The sequence below is a fragment of the Mesoplodon densirostris genome, chromosome 6, assembly GCF_025265405.1.
Source record: "Mesoplodon densirostris isolate mMesDen1 chromosome 6, mMesDen1 primary haplotype, whole genome shotgun sequence".
Classification (NCBI taxonomy): Eukaryota; Metazoa; Chordata; class Mammalia; order Artiodactyla; family Ziphiidae; genus Mesoplodon; species Mesoplodon densirostris.
The window spans coordinates 22,985,651-23,000,321 of record NC_082666.1 but is presented as its reverse complement, the minus strand read 5'-3'; the positions used below and the strand labels follow the sequence as shown (position 1 = coordinate 23,000,321).

The window sequence follows — 14,671 nt, the reverse complement described above, 5'->3', positions numbered from 1 at the left end:
GAAAGGGGGGGAAAATACCACCTTGAAGATTTGAAGAGCATTAAAAGGAAAGTTTAATTTATTTATATTTCGAAACTAACAGAATGTGTTCCTTTTCTATGTTAAAAGATGGTAAAGAACACAAGCTATGACGAGGCAAAGTTATATTTCATGACATGCTCTACTTTGAACAGCCTTGCATAAAACACACATTTTAAGCAGCCGGTCATGTCCTTTGACTAACATATAGCATCTGGTCCATCTGAGAAAATTTTTCTATCTGCCATAAAGTTGCATGAAATATCCAATTTTTTAAAGGAAAAAAAAAGGAGACATATGAGCAAGAAATAGGTGGAAAATATTGGAATAAAATAATAACCAAGAAATCTTCCAACAGCATATGCAGAACATAAATACCCTTCCTCATTTAGGCTGAGGCGGTTTCTGAAAGGACATGCTATTAAAATGTTTAATCATACCCAGCCACATATTAAGCCATTAATTAAACATTAATGGTATCATATAGTTTTAGGGTTTTCAGCTTTTATTCTTCCTCCCTGCATTTAACCTGAACGTTAAATCCTATCCATTCTTCAAGACTGAGTTCAAAGGGTTACTTTTCAATTCACTCTTGTACTTTGCCTATCAGTAATAATCTTTTTTAAAAAGTCTATTACATTCATCTGGAAATGATTATGTATGTGCTGGGACATCTCTTGTATTTGTAGAAATGTATTTAACTCTGGTAATAGAGTGGGCTCTCCATATTGTCATGCACTTTAAGGTTTCTAAAGGCAGGGACTACATAGCACTTCTTGAATCCCAACACCTTAATGGTATAGTGCCTGTACACTGTAAGCATCCAGTAAGTAATTGTTGGATTGATTTTAAGACTTCAGATTTAGGTTTTAACTAGTAGATCATAAAATGTCACTAAATCAAGTAAAATTTATTCAAATTAAGTGCCATATTAGAGACATGTTGTTCAAAAGCAACTTGGGTTCACCAAAAAATCTGAGAATTTCGAATGTAAAAACACCAAGTGGAAGCTGTATGCCCATGCTTGCCACAGTGATAGTGAACTTATCCTGTAGTTAGGAGTTCTGTCAAAATATTTTCCTATTACATTAATTTAGTCTATCCATTGTCTCATTTTAGCTTATAACCTTAATGAAATAAAATTTATTATTTTCCCAATAAAGGAATTAAGTTACCCAAAGTCACAGGTAGTCAACTATGGAGCTGTAAAAGACCTAGTAGCCACCACTGAGAACCTATGTCCATTACCTCATTTCAGAAGTAAGCTTTAAACTAAGATTTGAGGGATGAGTAGGTATCAGCCAGGCAAGGTAGAAACTGATCCAGACATATATAAAGACCCAGATCAAATAAAATATGACGTATTTGAAAAACTGAAATTCAAGTAGGTAACCCACTCTACTCAAATTTTAATTAGTTATCAAGTCTTGGTTGAGTGCCTTATAAATACCAGGGATTCAGCAATTGCCTCTAGATGAGTTCTTCAACTTCTGAAAATGTATCCAAAACTTTTCTGTGCATATTTTTTAGGGGTGAAAGGGGCTTGACACAAAAACAGTTAAAAGACTTACTGCACTAAGTCGTTAAAAGCCATAATTATACTTCAATTTCAATCAATTACTTCATGATTTTACTTTACTAAAGCCATAATTTCACTTCAACCTCATGTAGTACTATGTAAAGAGCACTATTCTATACGGAAAGGTAGAACTTCAATTAAATTCACCCAAGATTTGCTAGGTACCCACTATGTGCCAAATGCTGACAAACTATTATAAAAGAACAATGTACCCAACTGTACATACTGAAGGAGTTCTACGTTAATGTAAAGTTCTACACCCTAAGAGTCACATACACTAGGAACTAACAGGTTTCTTCCACTTTTAAAAATGCTGAACTCTTCATTCTTTAAAAGGTATTTTCCTTTTAAAATCTGAACCTATTTAATTTTTTGCTAAATCTAAATCTTTCAAAATTACTAAATGAGAAAGAAACAGTAAGACCAGGAGTATAAGTATAGGTATAAAGCATGCTTCTGAAAGTGGACTTAGATTATAATACATTTATTTAAAATACATTTTAAAACTGTAACAATTATATTATTCATCAACTATTTAAAATTACTATTCATTCACTTCCAAAAAGTATTTGTTACATGCCTAATGTGTCCAGCTCAGATTAGTGTAGAAGACACAAAAATAGTCCATAGTCGTAGAAATGAGAAATATCTTTAGATACTATTATGGACTGATCTCCAGGATATACTGTTAAGAGAAAAAAACAAGGTAGAGCGAAGTGTAGATCATATGCTACTGTTTACTTCAAGAAGGGGGAGGGAGGATATGAAGATATATACATATTTGCTTATATTTTTTTAATGTAAGGACAAACTATCAATTTTCTCTTAACAGTTACCCCTAAGAGGAAGGGTGGGAACAGGATGAAGACTGGACAGAAGGTAGACGTCTCTGAATATTTTTTACCTTGTCTTACTGATTTGAATTTGGAACATTCTAAATATTTTACATAATTATGAAACAAACTGAATTTTTAAAAGGTAATACTAAATATTAACATATGAAAAGCAAAATCAAACAAATGAACCTATCTATGTGTCTAGTTGATAGCACAATCACAGGGAGAGAAACCTGAATTTAATTAAGCTTCTAGATCTAACTACCAATGCATAGGAAATACAGGGGACAGTGGAGCATGTTAAACAGTATCACAAAATTCAAACTCAGGGAATTCTAGAGAATAAACAATCGAGTTAGTATAACAATTAAATTATTAGGAAGAAAAAAAACACATAGAAAAAAGAGAGGAACCTAAGATTAAAGGACGTAAGTTACCACCCAACTACAATAAATAGATCTGATTCAAATAAACTGTAGGGAAAAAAATTAAGAGCCCATCAGGGAAATCTGAAGGCTGAAATCTGAAGGCTGGTTATTTAATGATAAAAGAATTATTGGTAATTTGTTTAGGTGTGATAATAATATTGTTTCTTAAAAAGAAAACTTATCTTTTAGAAATACATATTGAAATGTATATATGTACGTATACGTATATAAATAAATGAATGAAATGATATGATGACTGTGATTTGCTTCAAAATAATACAGGGACATGGAGTTACATATGAGAAAAGATTGGTCATAAGTTGATAATTGTTGAAGTGGTTTATGGAACAGTGAGACGATTACGACATTCCAGTTTTGTATACTTTAACATTTCCATATGGGCTTCCCTGGTGGCGCAGTGGTTGAGAGTCCGCCTGCCGACGCAGGGGACACGGGTTCGTGCCCCGAACCGGGAAGATCCCACATGCCGCGGAGCGGCTAGACCCGTGAGCCGTGGCCGCTGAGCCTGCGCGTCCGGAGCCTGTGCTCCGCAACAGGAGAGGCCACAACAGTGAAAGGCCCGTGTACCACAGAAAAAAAAAAAAAAAATTTCCATAGTTAAAAATTAACAAAGATTTGGGCCTCCCTGGTGGCGCAAGTGGTTGAGAGTCCGCCTGCCGATGCAGGGGATACGGGTTCGTGCCCCGGTCTGGGAGGATCCCATATGCCGCGGAGCGGCTGGGCCCGTGAGCCATCGCCGCTGGGCCTGCGCGTCCGGAGCCTGTGCTCCGCAGCGGGGGAGGCCACAGCAGTGAGAGGCCCGCATACCACAAAAAAAAAAAAAAAAAAAAATTAACAAAGATTTAACAATTACTCCGAGAGCTAATAATATCCCTTCCCTCTGCAGGAAAATAAGTTGGTGATTATTAATGTATAACTCCTACAGCACTTATTCCCATCATTTGGCTGTCATACACAATAATCCTTCCCAAACTAGAGATCACCCTCACAAATTAAAAAACATGCTGATTTCCTTTGGTGCATCTTTTCTTCAACCAAGAAATCTGTCTTTCTAATAAATGAGAATTGCAAGCCACTCCTACTGGGGATAATAAACTAAAGAAAGTAAAGGGTGAGAATTTTAAAAGGAGGACAAATGACAGAGCAGGTATCATTTACATAAAGAAGCATCAGGAAAGAGTAAAGAAAGTGAAGCAAATGAAGTTTGTTTCTAGACTTTAGAAATAAACTCCTACACCCATCAGTAGCGAGGGCTGAGAGTCATATGTAACAGGTACTGAAGCCCTGTGTTTTGGCATGGACTTATTATAAGCAGAGCCCTCATCATAAAGCTGTACATACTGAGGAAAGCTAGGCTGAGCACACCACCTAAGTGCTACATCACCAAGGCCTCCATGGAACCCAAGGAAGCTAATCGACAGCTTCAGATCATAAAATCAGAAAAGTATTAAACATTTAGAGGAAGAAAAAAAGAGGGAAAAAATGTCTCCTGGTTGTATATTATCTGCCTGATCGTGTATTCTAATCGTGTATTAAAGCAAAACAAACGTTTATACATCTCACTGAAACTGAAGTAGTGCGAAAGAGCCTCACATTTCCACAGAGCAAGAGTGGTGCTGCACTCATTACTACAAAGTTAACAATGGAAAATATGGATGTACTTACATAGTCCTTCAGATCTTCATGTACTACCTCAAATTCACTAATCCTATTTTTAAAAAAGTTTTAGGTTTTCAACCACACCTATCCCCAGGATTCTGAGAGACTTAACTCCAATGGTTAAGAAGAGACTTCCATAAATTACTTAAGCTTATTATATTTTGTCTCTTCAATGAAACACCAAGCCACTTAAGGCTAAAACTATGTCTTTTACCACTTTAAATCCCCTCTATGTATTCTATATAGAGTAGATGCTCAGTAAGTGTTTGATCATTTAGCAATTAATGAAAAACAAAGTAATATATATGGCAAAGAATTACTCTAAATAGTATCAAGAAGGCTTCTGAGGAAAAGACCTGTCCTCAAGGAGTTGCTAATCTCTTCTCTTATATTATATTAATATTTCAAATATGCCACAGTTTGAGGGGTTTGCAGAGGAGGGGGAGCAGTACACAAAATCATTATTGTTGCTGTTTAACAATCATCATCATTTCAAAAGTATGCCAGAATTTCCACAAACTTCCACTGACATGAAAAAATCTTTTCTCTAAAGATTATACAAACTGAACCAGATCTACCCCGAGGTCTATTTATGAATGGGATAATAATGATTAGAAAGTAACAACACATTCAAATAGGCATCAGTACTGAATACATTGCCTATTAACTAGAAAAAAATATAGGATTATGGCATTAGTAGATCAAGGAGCAGAGTAGGGATAAATTTCAATATAGATAGGAGGAACATACACTGACTGTTTGGAATCAAGAATTACTTGGAATTACTTAGGTCTTAAATAAATATTTTTACCAATGTTGCTAAGAAATAACAAAGAGTCTACCAGTAAATCAAATAGAAATGTCCAACATGACAAGTAATCATAAAAACTACTGCAGTTAATTGGAACCCTCATACATTACTGATGGGGATGTATAATGGTACAGCCACTGTGGAAAAGTTTGGCAGTTCCTCAAAAAGTGAAACAGAGAAATGCCAGTAATCTTATTCCCAGTTTATACCCAAAAGAATACCCAAAACAAGTATTCAAGTAAATACCTGTACATGAATGTCCAGAGTAGCACTATTCACAACAGCCAAAAGGTAGAAACACAAATGTCCATCAACAGATAAATGGATAAACAAAATGCAGGTATACAATAGAATATTATTCAGCCTTAAAAGAGGAACGAAGTACTGATACGTGCTACAATAGGCATAAGCCTCCAAAACACTATGCTAAGTGAAAGAAGCCAGACACAAAAGGTCACATACTGGATGATTCTATTTACACGAAATATCCAGAATAGGTAAATTCATAGACAGAAAGCAGACTTGTGCTTGTCAGAGTCTGGGGCAGGAGGTTATGAGCAGTGACTGTTCAATCGGTGCAGGGTTTCTTTTGGATGTGGTGAAAACATTTTGGCGTTTCCCTTGGATGTGATGAAAGTGTTTTGGAACTAGATATAGGCAATGGTTCTACAATATTGTGAATGTACTAAATGCCTCCAAATTGAACCTTTAAAATGGTTAATTTTGTGTTAATTTCACCTCAATAAAAAATAAACAAATAATCCCCCCAAAATACAGTTCAAGAACAGCCATGTTTTTTATTGTCTATAACATAAAATACTAAAATTGTTTTCCAGAGATTTCTCTATATACCTGATCACCAACTTTTTCTTCATTCCTAAAAGCCATACCTAAGTCCATCATTCCCTTTCCTCTAGAATCCTCATCTCCATATGGCTCAGCTACCCTTAACCCCATCCTCACCACCCCTCATCAATCCCTTTCATTTTGCCCTGAGAAACCCTAGTTACATTATGAGCCACCATCCAGTTAACCTGCTCCTCTTTCTGTGGAAAGATAAGCTTTCTTTTCAATTTATCAAGCTTTTCAGTATGTAAATGTGAAATAACAATAAGATACCCAAATGGAAATATTTGGCACGATGGACATAGAGAACCTGAATTCAAGAAAAGTGGCTGATCATAATGAACACATTAGTATTTGATGAAACTAGGTGTCATGTTACGGGAAGGCAATTTAGAGAAGGAATAGGCTAAATGACTGTTTTGACATTCTGTAATGTTTTGCCTAACCCTGGATCTTTTGGTTTCTGTCACCCTGCCCCAGGTATTACTGGAAAAAGTTATGAAATCCTTCAGAGTGAGTTCATTACAAGTTCACATTGTTTCAATTTTGATTGAATACTACTTTTAAGCAAGGCTTTTATTCTCTTATTGTTGATTTGTTAGCACAATGATTTCCAACCTATGAGCTTCAGACTCCTGGGAGCTGGAGAATTAGTTATCACAATGGGTAGCCAGAGGCATGCTTTATATAGGCCATATATGTTGCAGACAGGCCTTATACAATATTTTTCAAATGTGTAGACAATGTTGTGGTTAATAAAATACAAAGTCATGTATGAGTGTACTGAATAGTATTTTGCTAATATGCATTTTCTCAATTAACAAATACTAAAAATATAACTATAGTTATGTGGGGCAGGGGGTCCACAAATTTTTTTGAAGTTGTCATCTTCAACATATTGGGATCCACTGCCTAACAGTATTCCCCATAACACCTAAACATCTTTCCCACACTCTAAGCCTCTAAGTATCCCCTGCCCAATTCCAGACCCACTTCCATTTTCCCAAGAAAATCAAACACATCCTCATATATTCCCTCACCTACCTCAATCCATCTGAATTTATTCTTTCTTCTCCACCTCTATAAATATTTGGTAATTTAGCAATTAAATGTCTCTTCCCTTTTAAGACTAATTCAGACAATATACCTGAGCCCATCTCTTATTTGCCTCCCTTACCCCAATCCACCAAACTGGTTTAATCTCTCCTTCAAGAGATTTTCCCCTTCCACCTAAAAACATTATCAACTCTCTCTTATTCTGACAAAACTTTACTTGATTCTGCTCTATGTTCTAGCTACTATTCTAGTTCTTTTCTTCCTTTTGGTGTCAAATTCTCAGAGCTGGCCTACTACAGCCTGAGCCAGACACCTGTTTTGTAAATAAGATTCTGTTGAAATAGCCATCTCATTTTTTAAGATATCATGGCTGCTTTCCTACAACAAGGGCAAAGTTAAGTAGTTAGGCGATCCTATGGCTTGGAAACCTAAAATATTTCCTACCTGGCTCTTTAAAAAAAAAAGTTTGTCAATCTCTGGGGCTCCAAAGCTTCATCTACATTCAATATCAGCATTTTCTTCTGAGGACAAGTAGGTGCCATTAAAGGTTTTGGAGCAGCAGTAAAGTACTGAGTAAAGGGCATTTCAAGACTATCAATTTAACAACAGCATACAGGGAAGATATAAAAGATCATTTAGGAAAATATTGCAAGAGACTACACATTAAGCATAAAGGGAGAAGAATGAAAGGGACTTTTTAAAAGGATAAGCATCAATACTAGATGACTACATGTGACAGAAACAAAACTAACACCAAAATTTCAATTCTTGATTATGTGGCTCTCAAGAATTTGCATTCTCTCCTACAGTCTACTGTAGACTTACAGCTCTTCGTAGTTTTCTACATTACTGATTATGGAGTTCCTAAAAATCTTAATACTAATTCCATATCTTCTGTATACCAGGCATTCCCCATGCTTGCTATATGGCTACCTCCTGGGTAAGCAAATCACTTAGGAAGAGGCAGAACCAACAGAGTTGGCCAAATAAGAGCATAGGGCCAATGTCAGAGTTGGATGGAGTACTCACCTGTGGTACCAAGCAGAGAGAGAGGGGAACTAAGATTTCAGGTCCAGAACTGGCTCTAGCCAAACAGGAAGAAGCAGTTATGAATTTGCTTATAGCAGAAGCAGAGTGTCTTTGATATCCTGACATACTTTTCTGATGTTCAGACAGACCACCATTAAAGTGGCCACTGGTAAAAGAGTCTTATGAAAAACAAGCCAAAAAACAAGACCAAAAGGTGAGGAATTAAATGGAGCAGACCCTAATGGTCTTTTGTTTAGGAAAAGCCGTCTTCCTTATTAAAGATGATACTACTTTTCATAATGGCCAATATGATACTAACCTTCATTAACAGACTTTTCACACCCCACAAGATTGAGAAGGATATCGTCATCTTTATCATCAACTTCGCATCCCAGCAGCATCCAGCTTTCCACATTATCGCTTTCTGAAATGGTGCTCTCTTCCTCTTCACTTGAACTGACCTCTATAATCATGACCTCTTGGATTGTACCTGATCTCTCTCCAGGTTTAGTCTTCTCAATATCCCTCTTGCATTTCTTATCTGCCAACTCATTAGAATGAAGAAAAGCAGGAGGACCTTGGGTCTTTTCTTCTGCATGGACTCTGAAATTCTTTCTTTTACATTTATAAATACTATCTTCATCAGACAGTGTGATGACCTCTGAGCCATCTGATAGCTGGATGACCTCACTATCTGAAAGGATAATTAAGTTCTTCTGATTTGGTTTACTACAGAATGATTGAGAATTCCCAGAGTTCTTCTCTTCATGTTCTTCCTCTTTGATGACATTATCAAGATCTTGGGCATAATGAACTTGGCTGTAGAGCTGAAATTCCACCTCACTATCAACACTCAGTTCACTAGATGACTCTTCACGATAAAGGTCATCTTCATATGCTTCTATGGTCTCATAGCCACCAAACATCATGGAAAGTCAGTAACCTTGATGCTGTAAAAGAGAAAGTCATAGAAAGAGTATATTTTAACAGCTCAGATCATGCCTGTTTAGTGCATAATGATACCACCTCTTAGAGCTAACTTCTGTGAAGGCCATTTTTCTCAATGACATATTAAAATATCTTTTTCTCTTAGAGTAGTACCATTTTTCAAGATTTCCTAAATTGTTATGACACACTCTAATAATGCTCAGCCCCTCCCAAATGAAAATTACTGCCAACAAACTGAGTTACAGTTATTAATGGAAATGTTATACTTCACAAGTATGTTAGAAAGGAAAAACAGGTTGAGATCCACTGTTTCAGACACCAATCACTTTTTCTCCACAATGTTAAAAATCACAAAAAATATTTTAGGTCATTCTCACTACTATTCCATCCATTCTTCACCTTTTCCCTGGTTCTGGTTCTGTATCTCATCTTTTCTGGTATACATTCTCACACAGCAATATTACTTCAATTATGACTAAAATCCACAAAAGGACATAATTATCATATTTACTGTTTTGGTGTATATTTGTCTTCTCAATTAAAAAATTAATCTCCAGGCCTTCTGATCTTTGACCAAAAGAATACATAAAAATAGCTGATAAACCTAGTTTATTTCTGTGCTACCTATAAAGATATGTATGAAATACAAACTAACTGAAGACCTAAAATAGAGGTAAAACTCAGCTTTAGGAGCACTTTACTCTCCTACTGTGAGCATAGTAAATCCTGCTCATCCTTCAACTCTGTTTAAATATCACTTCCTCGGGGAAGCTTTCCTTGACCCACCAGATTAAACTGTCGACCCTTTATAGGTTTCCATAGCACTTTACATTTCAAAACATTCACATTTCTAATTACTAGTGCAATGTAAATCTCCCACAAGCACAAATCACATCCCCCAGGAGGGCAGGAACTATATGCGCTTTGTTAAACAATGGATCCCCAAAACCAAGCAGAGTAACTGGCATTTAGCAAGACCTCTATAAAGGTCTGCTGAACTAACAAATGAATAAATAAATGAATAACATCATCAGGTATTTGTTCTAAAGCCCTAATAAATCTAATTATGTGTCTAAAATATGAAACTTATGATGAGATGAATTTCGTAGTTGTCTCCAACTATTTCAAAGATTCTCATATCATCAACCAAAAATCTACACAGATGTTTCAATTAGGTACTAATGGAACACTGATCAAAATGAGAGTGCTGGAAAAAAACTCATTTTTGTTAAAAAAAAAAAAATCAGGCACAGTATAGAGAACAATTAAAAATGACAATTTATTCTTTCTACTCTACTTCTAGCTATACAGATACAATTTAGAAAGACTAGTTGTTTTCTTAGTTTATCAATTCTCTGCCCAAAATGTCAGGGTACTTTTGGTGATACAACCTGCTGACTCCAAAAATCAAATGAACAAGAGCCAAAAATGTACTACACTCATGCTGGAGTTTCTTGTTTTACAGAAATAAAGAAACCAACTTTTGTTGTACACCTTGAACTTACACAATGTTATATGTCAATTATATCTCAATAAAGCTGGGGGGAAAAGATGATTAAAAGTTCTGAGTTAACAATATTGTATATTTGAAATCTGCTAAGAGAGTAAATCTTAAATGTTCTAATCACACACAAAAAAGGTTAAGATGTGAGGTGATGGGAAAAAAAAAAAAAGATGTGAGGTGATGGATGTGTTAACTAACCTTAATGTGGTAATCATTTCACAATATATACATATATCAAATCATCATGTTGTACACCTTAAAATTAAACAATGTTATTTATCAATTATATCTCAATAAAGCTGGGGGGGAGACCCAAGTTTTAATGCCTTTTTTTCCTTCTAAAAAGTACAATATACCTGTTCCCTTCTTGCACTGTCCTTCAGGTTGCTATGCTGTTGTCATACAAGTTGAATGTGGCTGTCTGAAAAGTAATGCTCATAGCATTTATCAGTTTATATTGAAATGTTAGCCTCAGAGGAATACAAATAAAAGATGAATCCTTTCCTTTTTATTTAATAGGTAAATTAATTCTAAAAGAAGCCAAAGGAATTATGCTTCCTTCAAAATCCTCACTGGATCCATCTTGAGGATCCAGTGTGGACTTAAGATAAAACATAATTCCGGTGCAGCACAGAAAAAATTAAAGAGCTAAATTACAGAGTTACAAATTTGTACTACTCTTGGAGCCATCCCCAAGGAAAGGGATTAAGAATAGAGCCATAGGCACACCTGTGAATGTACGCCAAAAATAAACTACAGAAATAAAATAAAAACAGACTTCCTTGGGTCTAAGGGTTTATCTCTTTCCCTGAAATGTAGAAAAATGAATTTAACAATTTAGCCCCTATGGCCTTTAAGAGGATTTTGTCCCTTCTGTACTGAAAATTGTGCTCAGCATAACCGGCTCTTCTATTTATGTAGCTTATGTATGCCAGAGTTAAGGTTTGCCTGAGGCTGTTTTGGTTTATGTTACTACTTTAATTACATTCAATCGCATTTAGTTAACTTTTTAAATTCATACTCCAAGGACGAATGTGAAAAAAATATATATGTATATAACTGTCTTGATTCAGAAGGACTTCTCAGCTTTTTGATCATTGTACACAATTCTCAAGCATACTTAACTAGATAACATAAAGTCCCTAAGAGAGTCACAAAATTTTAAATCTGGAAGAGACCTTTCAGATTATCTCATCAACCTCCTCAATTTACATATAAGGAAACTGAGGTCCAAAGAGATAAGGAGGCCTATCCAAAGTTACTTAGCTGGTTAAGAACACAGCTAAAACTGATTCACATTTCCCTGATTAAAAAAATAATAATAATCATTTCGAATAAAGATTAAAAAAAAAAAAACCTTCCTTCAAAGCTAAATTTGCAGTGGTTCTAACACCTAAATTTACCTAACAAATACCCATTTTATTTCCGTGGAGTTTAAAAACTATAAAAGAGGCATTTTAATTGGAAAGAAAAGCATACATTTGAATTTGTCAGTTTACCATCCAAGAGCTTCCCAAGTTGGTACACAAAGGCTATAGCAATGCCATGACCAAAAAAGATGGCTCTTATATAAGAACTTAAAATAACAGTTTGGGAATAAAACTTCTCTGAAGAATTTAAATGGCTTAACAAATATAAAACAGCTATAGAGAATAACTGCAAAGGCTCTCGCTGTTCAAAAGTGAGAGCAGTATTCATTCACTGATTTTTTTTAAACTTAGACAACTTAAGGCTTATTTAAGCTTTCAGATTTTATTATACAATCTTTAAAGACAACATTTCTGCTCTATCAGTCTACCAACTGGTCATTTCAGTCCTTGTGCTCTTATTTCTCTTCAAAGAACTTTTAGCCTAGATGTTTCTTTTTGATGAGATAGTTATCCATCTCAAGGAAATTTAAATCAAATTCACAGCTTGATATCAAGCCTAGTTTTCTTTAGAACGTGATTAACAGTTTAATTTCAAATTAAAATTTCTGACTTAGTGAGCTATCCTGATAGTGACAGATTTGAAACAGTACTGACTCTAGTGTTAAAATTTCTGCCCACTCTTCGAATGGGGCTTTCAATTTGAAGTAAATCAAACTGGGACATAGAATTCAAATGTGGGAAACAATGGTCACAAAAAAATTCAGACAGAATACAAGATGCTGGTGGGAGAAAATAATGCTAAATTTATTCAGACAAGTCCAGCTGTTCCTGACATAAAGTCTTTATAGAATAACTAATCCTATCTCAAAACACTTCCTTCTCCTTTCCCTCAGCCCTTTTTCCTGTTATTACACAGTATCTTATCCTTGAAGCTATTGTACAATCCTCACTTCCACTTCTTCCACAGTTTATTCCCCACCCTCAGACTCTCTTGAAAACAGCGATAGTGAATTATCCCCAAAGCACAATACCGTCTGAAATATACACACAGCCGAAAAATTCAAAACACAACAGAGTTTTGGAAGGGACCTGAAAGTCATTCAATTGAACACTCATTTTATACATTGAGAAACGGGCTCTGAGAAGCTTATTTATTCATTGCGCATAAAAGATCTCCTAATTCAACCCCGTAATCTGAAATCAAGGTAAATACAGCCTAAAGAGAAGATATCTGGAGTCACCAGCGAGAATTGGTGGTGGAGCCCCGGCTAGAACGGAGGCCTGCTGACTCTCCACTCAGCCAGTTTTCCCACTACAGATGCAACTCTTAAAGTTGAAGTTAACTGCCGGCTACGATGTGAAGGATAAAGGGAATCATTGAACACAGCCCAAGTTTCCTTGTTTTACGTGGGGGAAGGGGCCCATCTCCCGAAATTTTTCTGTCCCCACAGCTGCAGCTGCTGCTTCTGACTGCTGACGCTGGATTTGGCCCAGGACTGTTCGGTCCTCAAAGGCCAAGCCCTATTCGCGTTTAACTGACTGACCGGCTTTCCTAAAAGACAGGGGAACCTCGGGGGGTGGTGGAGGTAAAACAGGCAGAAACGCCACTCCTCACCGAGGCCATGGGCGCCCAGCCATTTCTGAACCACGGCCTCAGGCCTTGGAGGGCAAGGGAGAAGCCCAGCCGGCCCGCGGAGTCGCGTGAAGCAGAGCTCGACTGAGAGGCCACAAGCCGAGCCCCGCCACGAGTAAGGGACACAGGGGGAACGCGGAGGCCGGCGAGGGGACACGCGCTAGTTCCACAGCCGAGCGGGCAGGGGTCCCCCGGCCGCAGACGACTCGGGGTCCGTCACACACATACTCACTGCCGCGGCTGCGACCAGGAAGCACCAACCAGGAACCAAAACGCGTAGAGGGACGGGGAGGGGCGAGGACAAATGAGGTAAGAAAACCGCGTCCGCGCGGACCCGGGAGAAGGGAAGGCACTTCCGGGGAAAACACAGCTCCCGGGAGTCGTCTTCCGTCCCGCCCACCCACCAGGCCTTCTGTACGCATGCGTAACAACTATTAACCCTTTCCCTTCCCCTTCCCCTTGATGTGCCTGTCTTGCTCTGGTCCTTCCCCCCAACGGCTTCTTTCAGAGATACTCAAGCAGCATCTGTGACAGGGGACACCATGTTTGAATGACTTGCACAGAAGATATGCTACTTACCGAGCAAAACCGGGGAGAGTTAGCGCCTTTCTGTGCTGGCGAGAAAAACTACATCTACCATAATGCTCCGGGGCGAGGTTTAGCCCGGGCTCCGCCTCCTTTCCCCCTGACCTCGGAGGACACCCTCCATGTGCCACGTGGCGCGGGAGCGGAGCCGAGACCCAGCAAAGGGACGAGGACCGGTGCGGCAGACGGCTTGGCTGGTGGACTCGGGGAATCCCAGAGAGGGAGAAGCCTCTTTGAGAGCGCCTGGTCTAGATTCTTCTCTCGAGCTAGGTGACCTTAGGCAGGTCCCTCCCACCTCTAAGTTGAAGGTAAACTTAGTTTACACTGGGGCGCTTCCGGCTCCTTGTT

At 37.6% G+C, this 14,671-nt stretch overlaps 1 protein-coding gene across 3 annotated transcripts in view; it reads right to left on the bottom strand.

Moving 5' to 3' along the window:
- The window catches only part of ZCCHC7 (zinc finger CCHC-type containing 7), a 248,607-nt gene extending 234,580 nt beyond the window's left edge, over positions 1-14,027 (bottom strand). Inside the window, exons 1-2 of one of the 3 annotated variants that reach the window (XM_060100839.1) lie at positions 13,971-14,027; positions 8,603-9,233 (exon numbers count right to left, since the gene is read on the bottom strand). In XM_060100839.1, coding sequence (XP_059956822.1) covers positions 8,603-9,212 — 610 coding nt within the window. In that variant the 5' untranslated portion in view covers positions 9,213-9,233; positions 13,971-14,027. Of the gene's footprint in view, positions 1-8,602; positions 9,234-13,720 lie in introns of all 3 variants that reach the window. The other 2 variants (XM_060100838.1, XM_060100840.1) reach the window with 2 other exon arrangements.
- Positions 14,028-14,671: the final 644 nt, after the last annotated feature.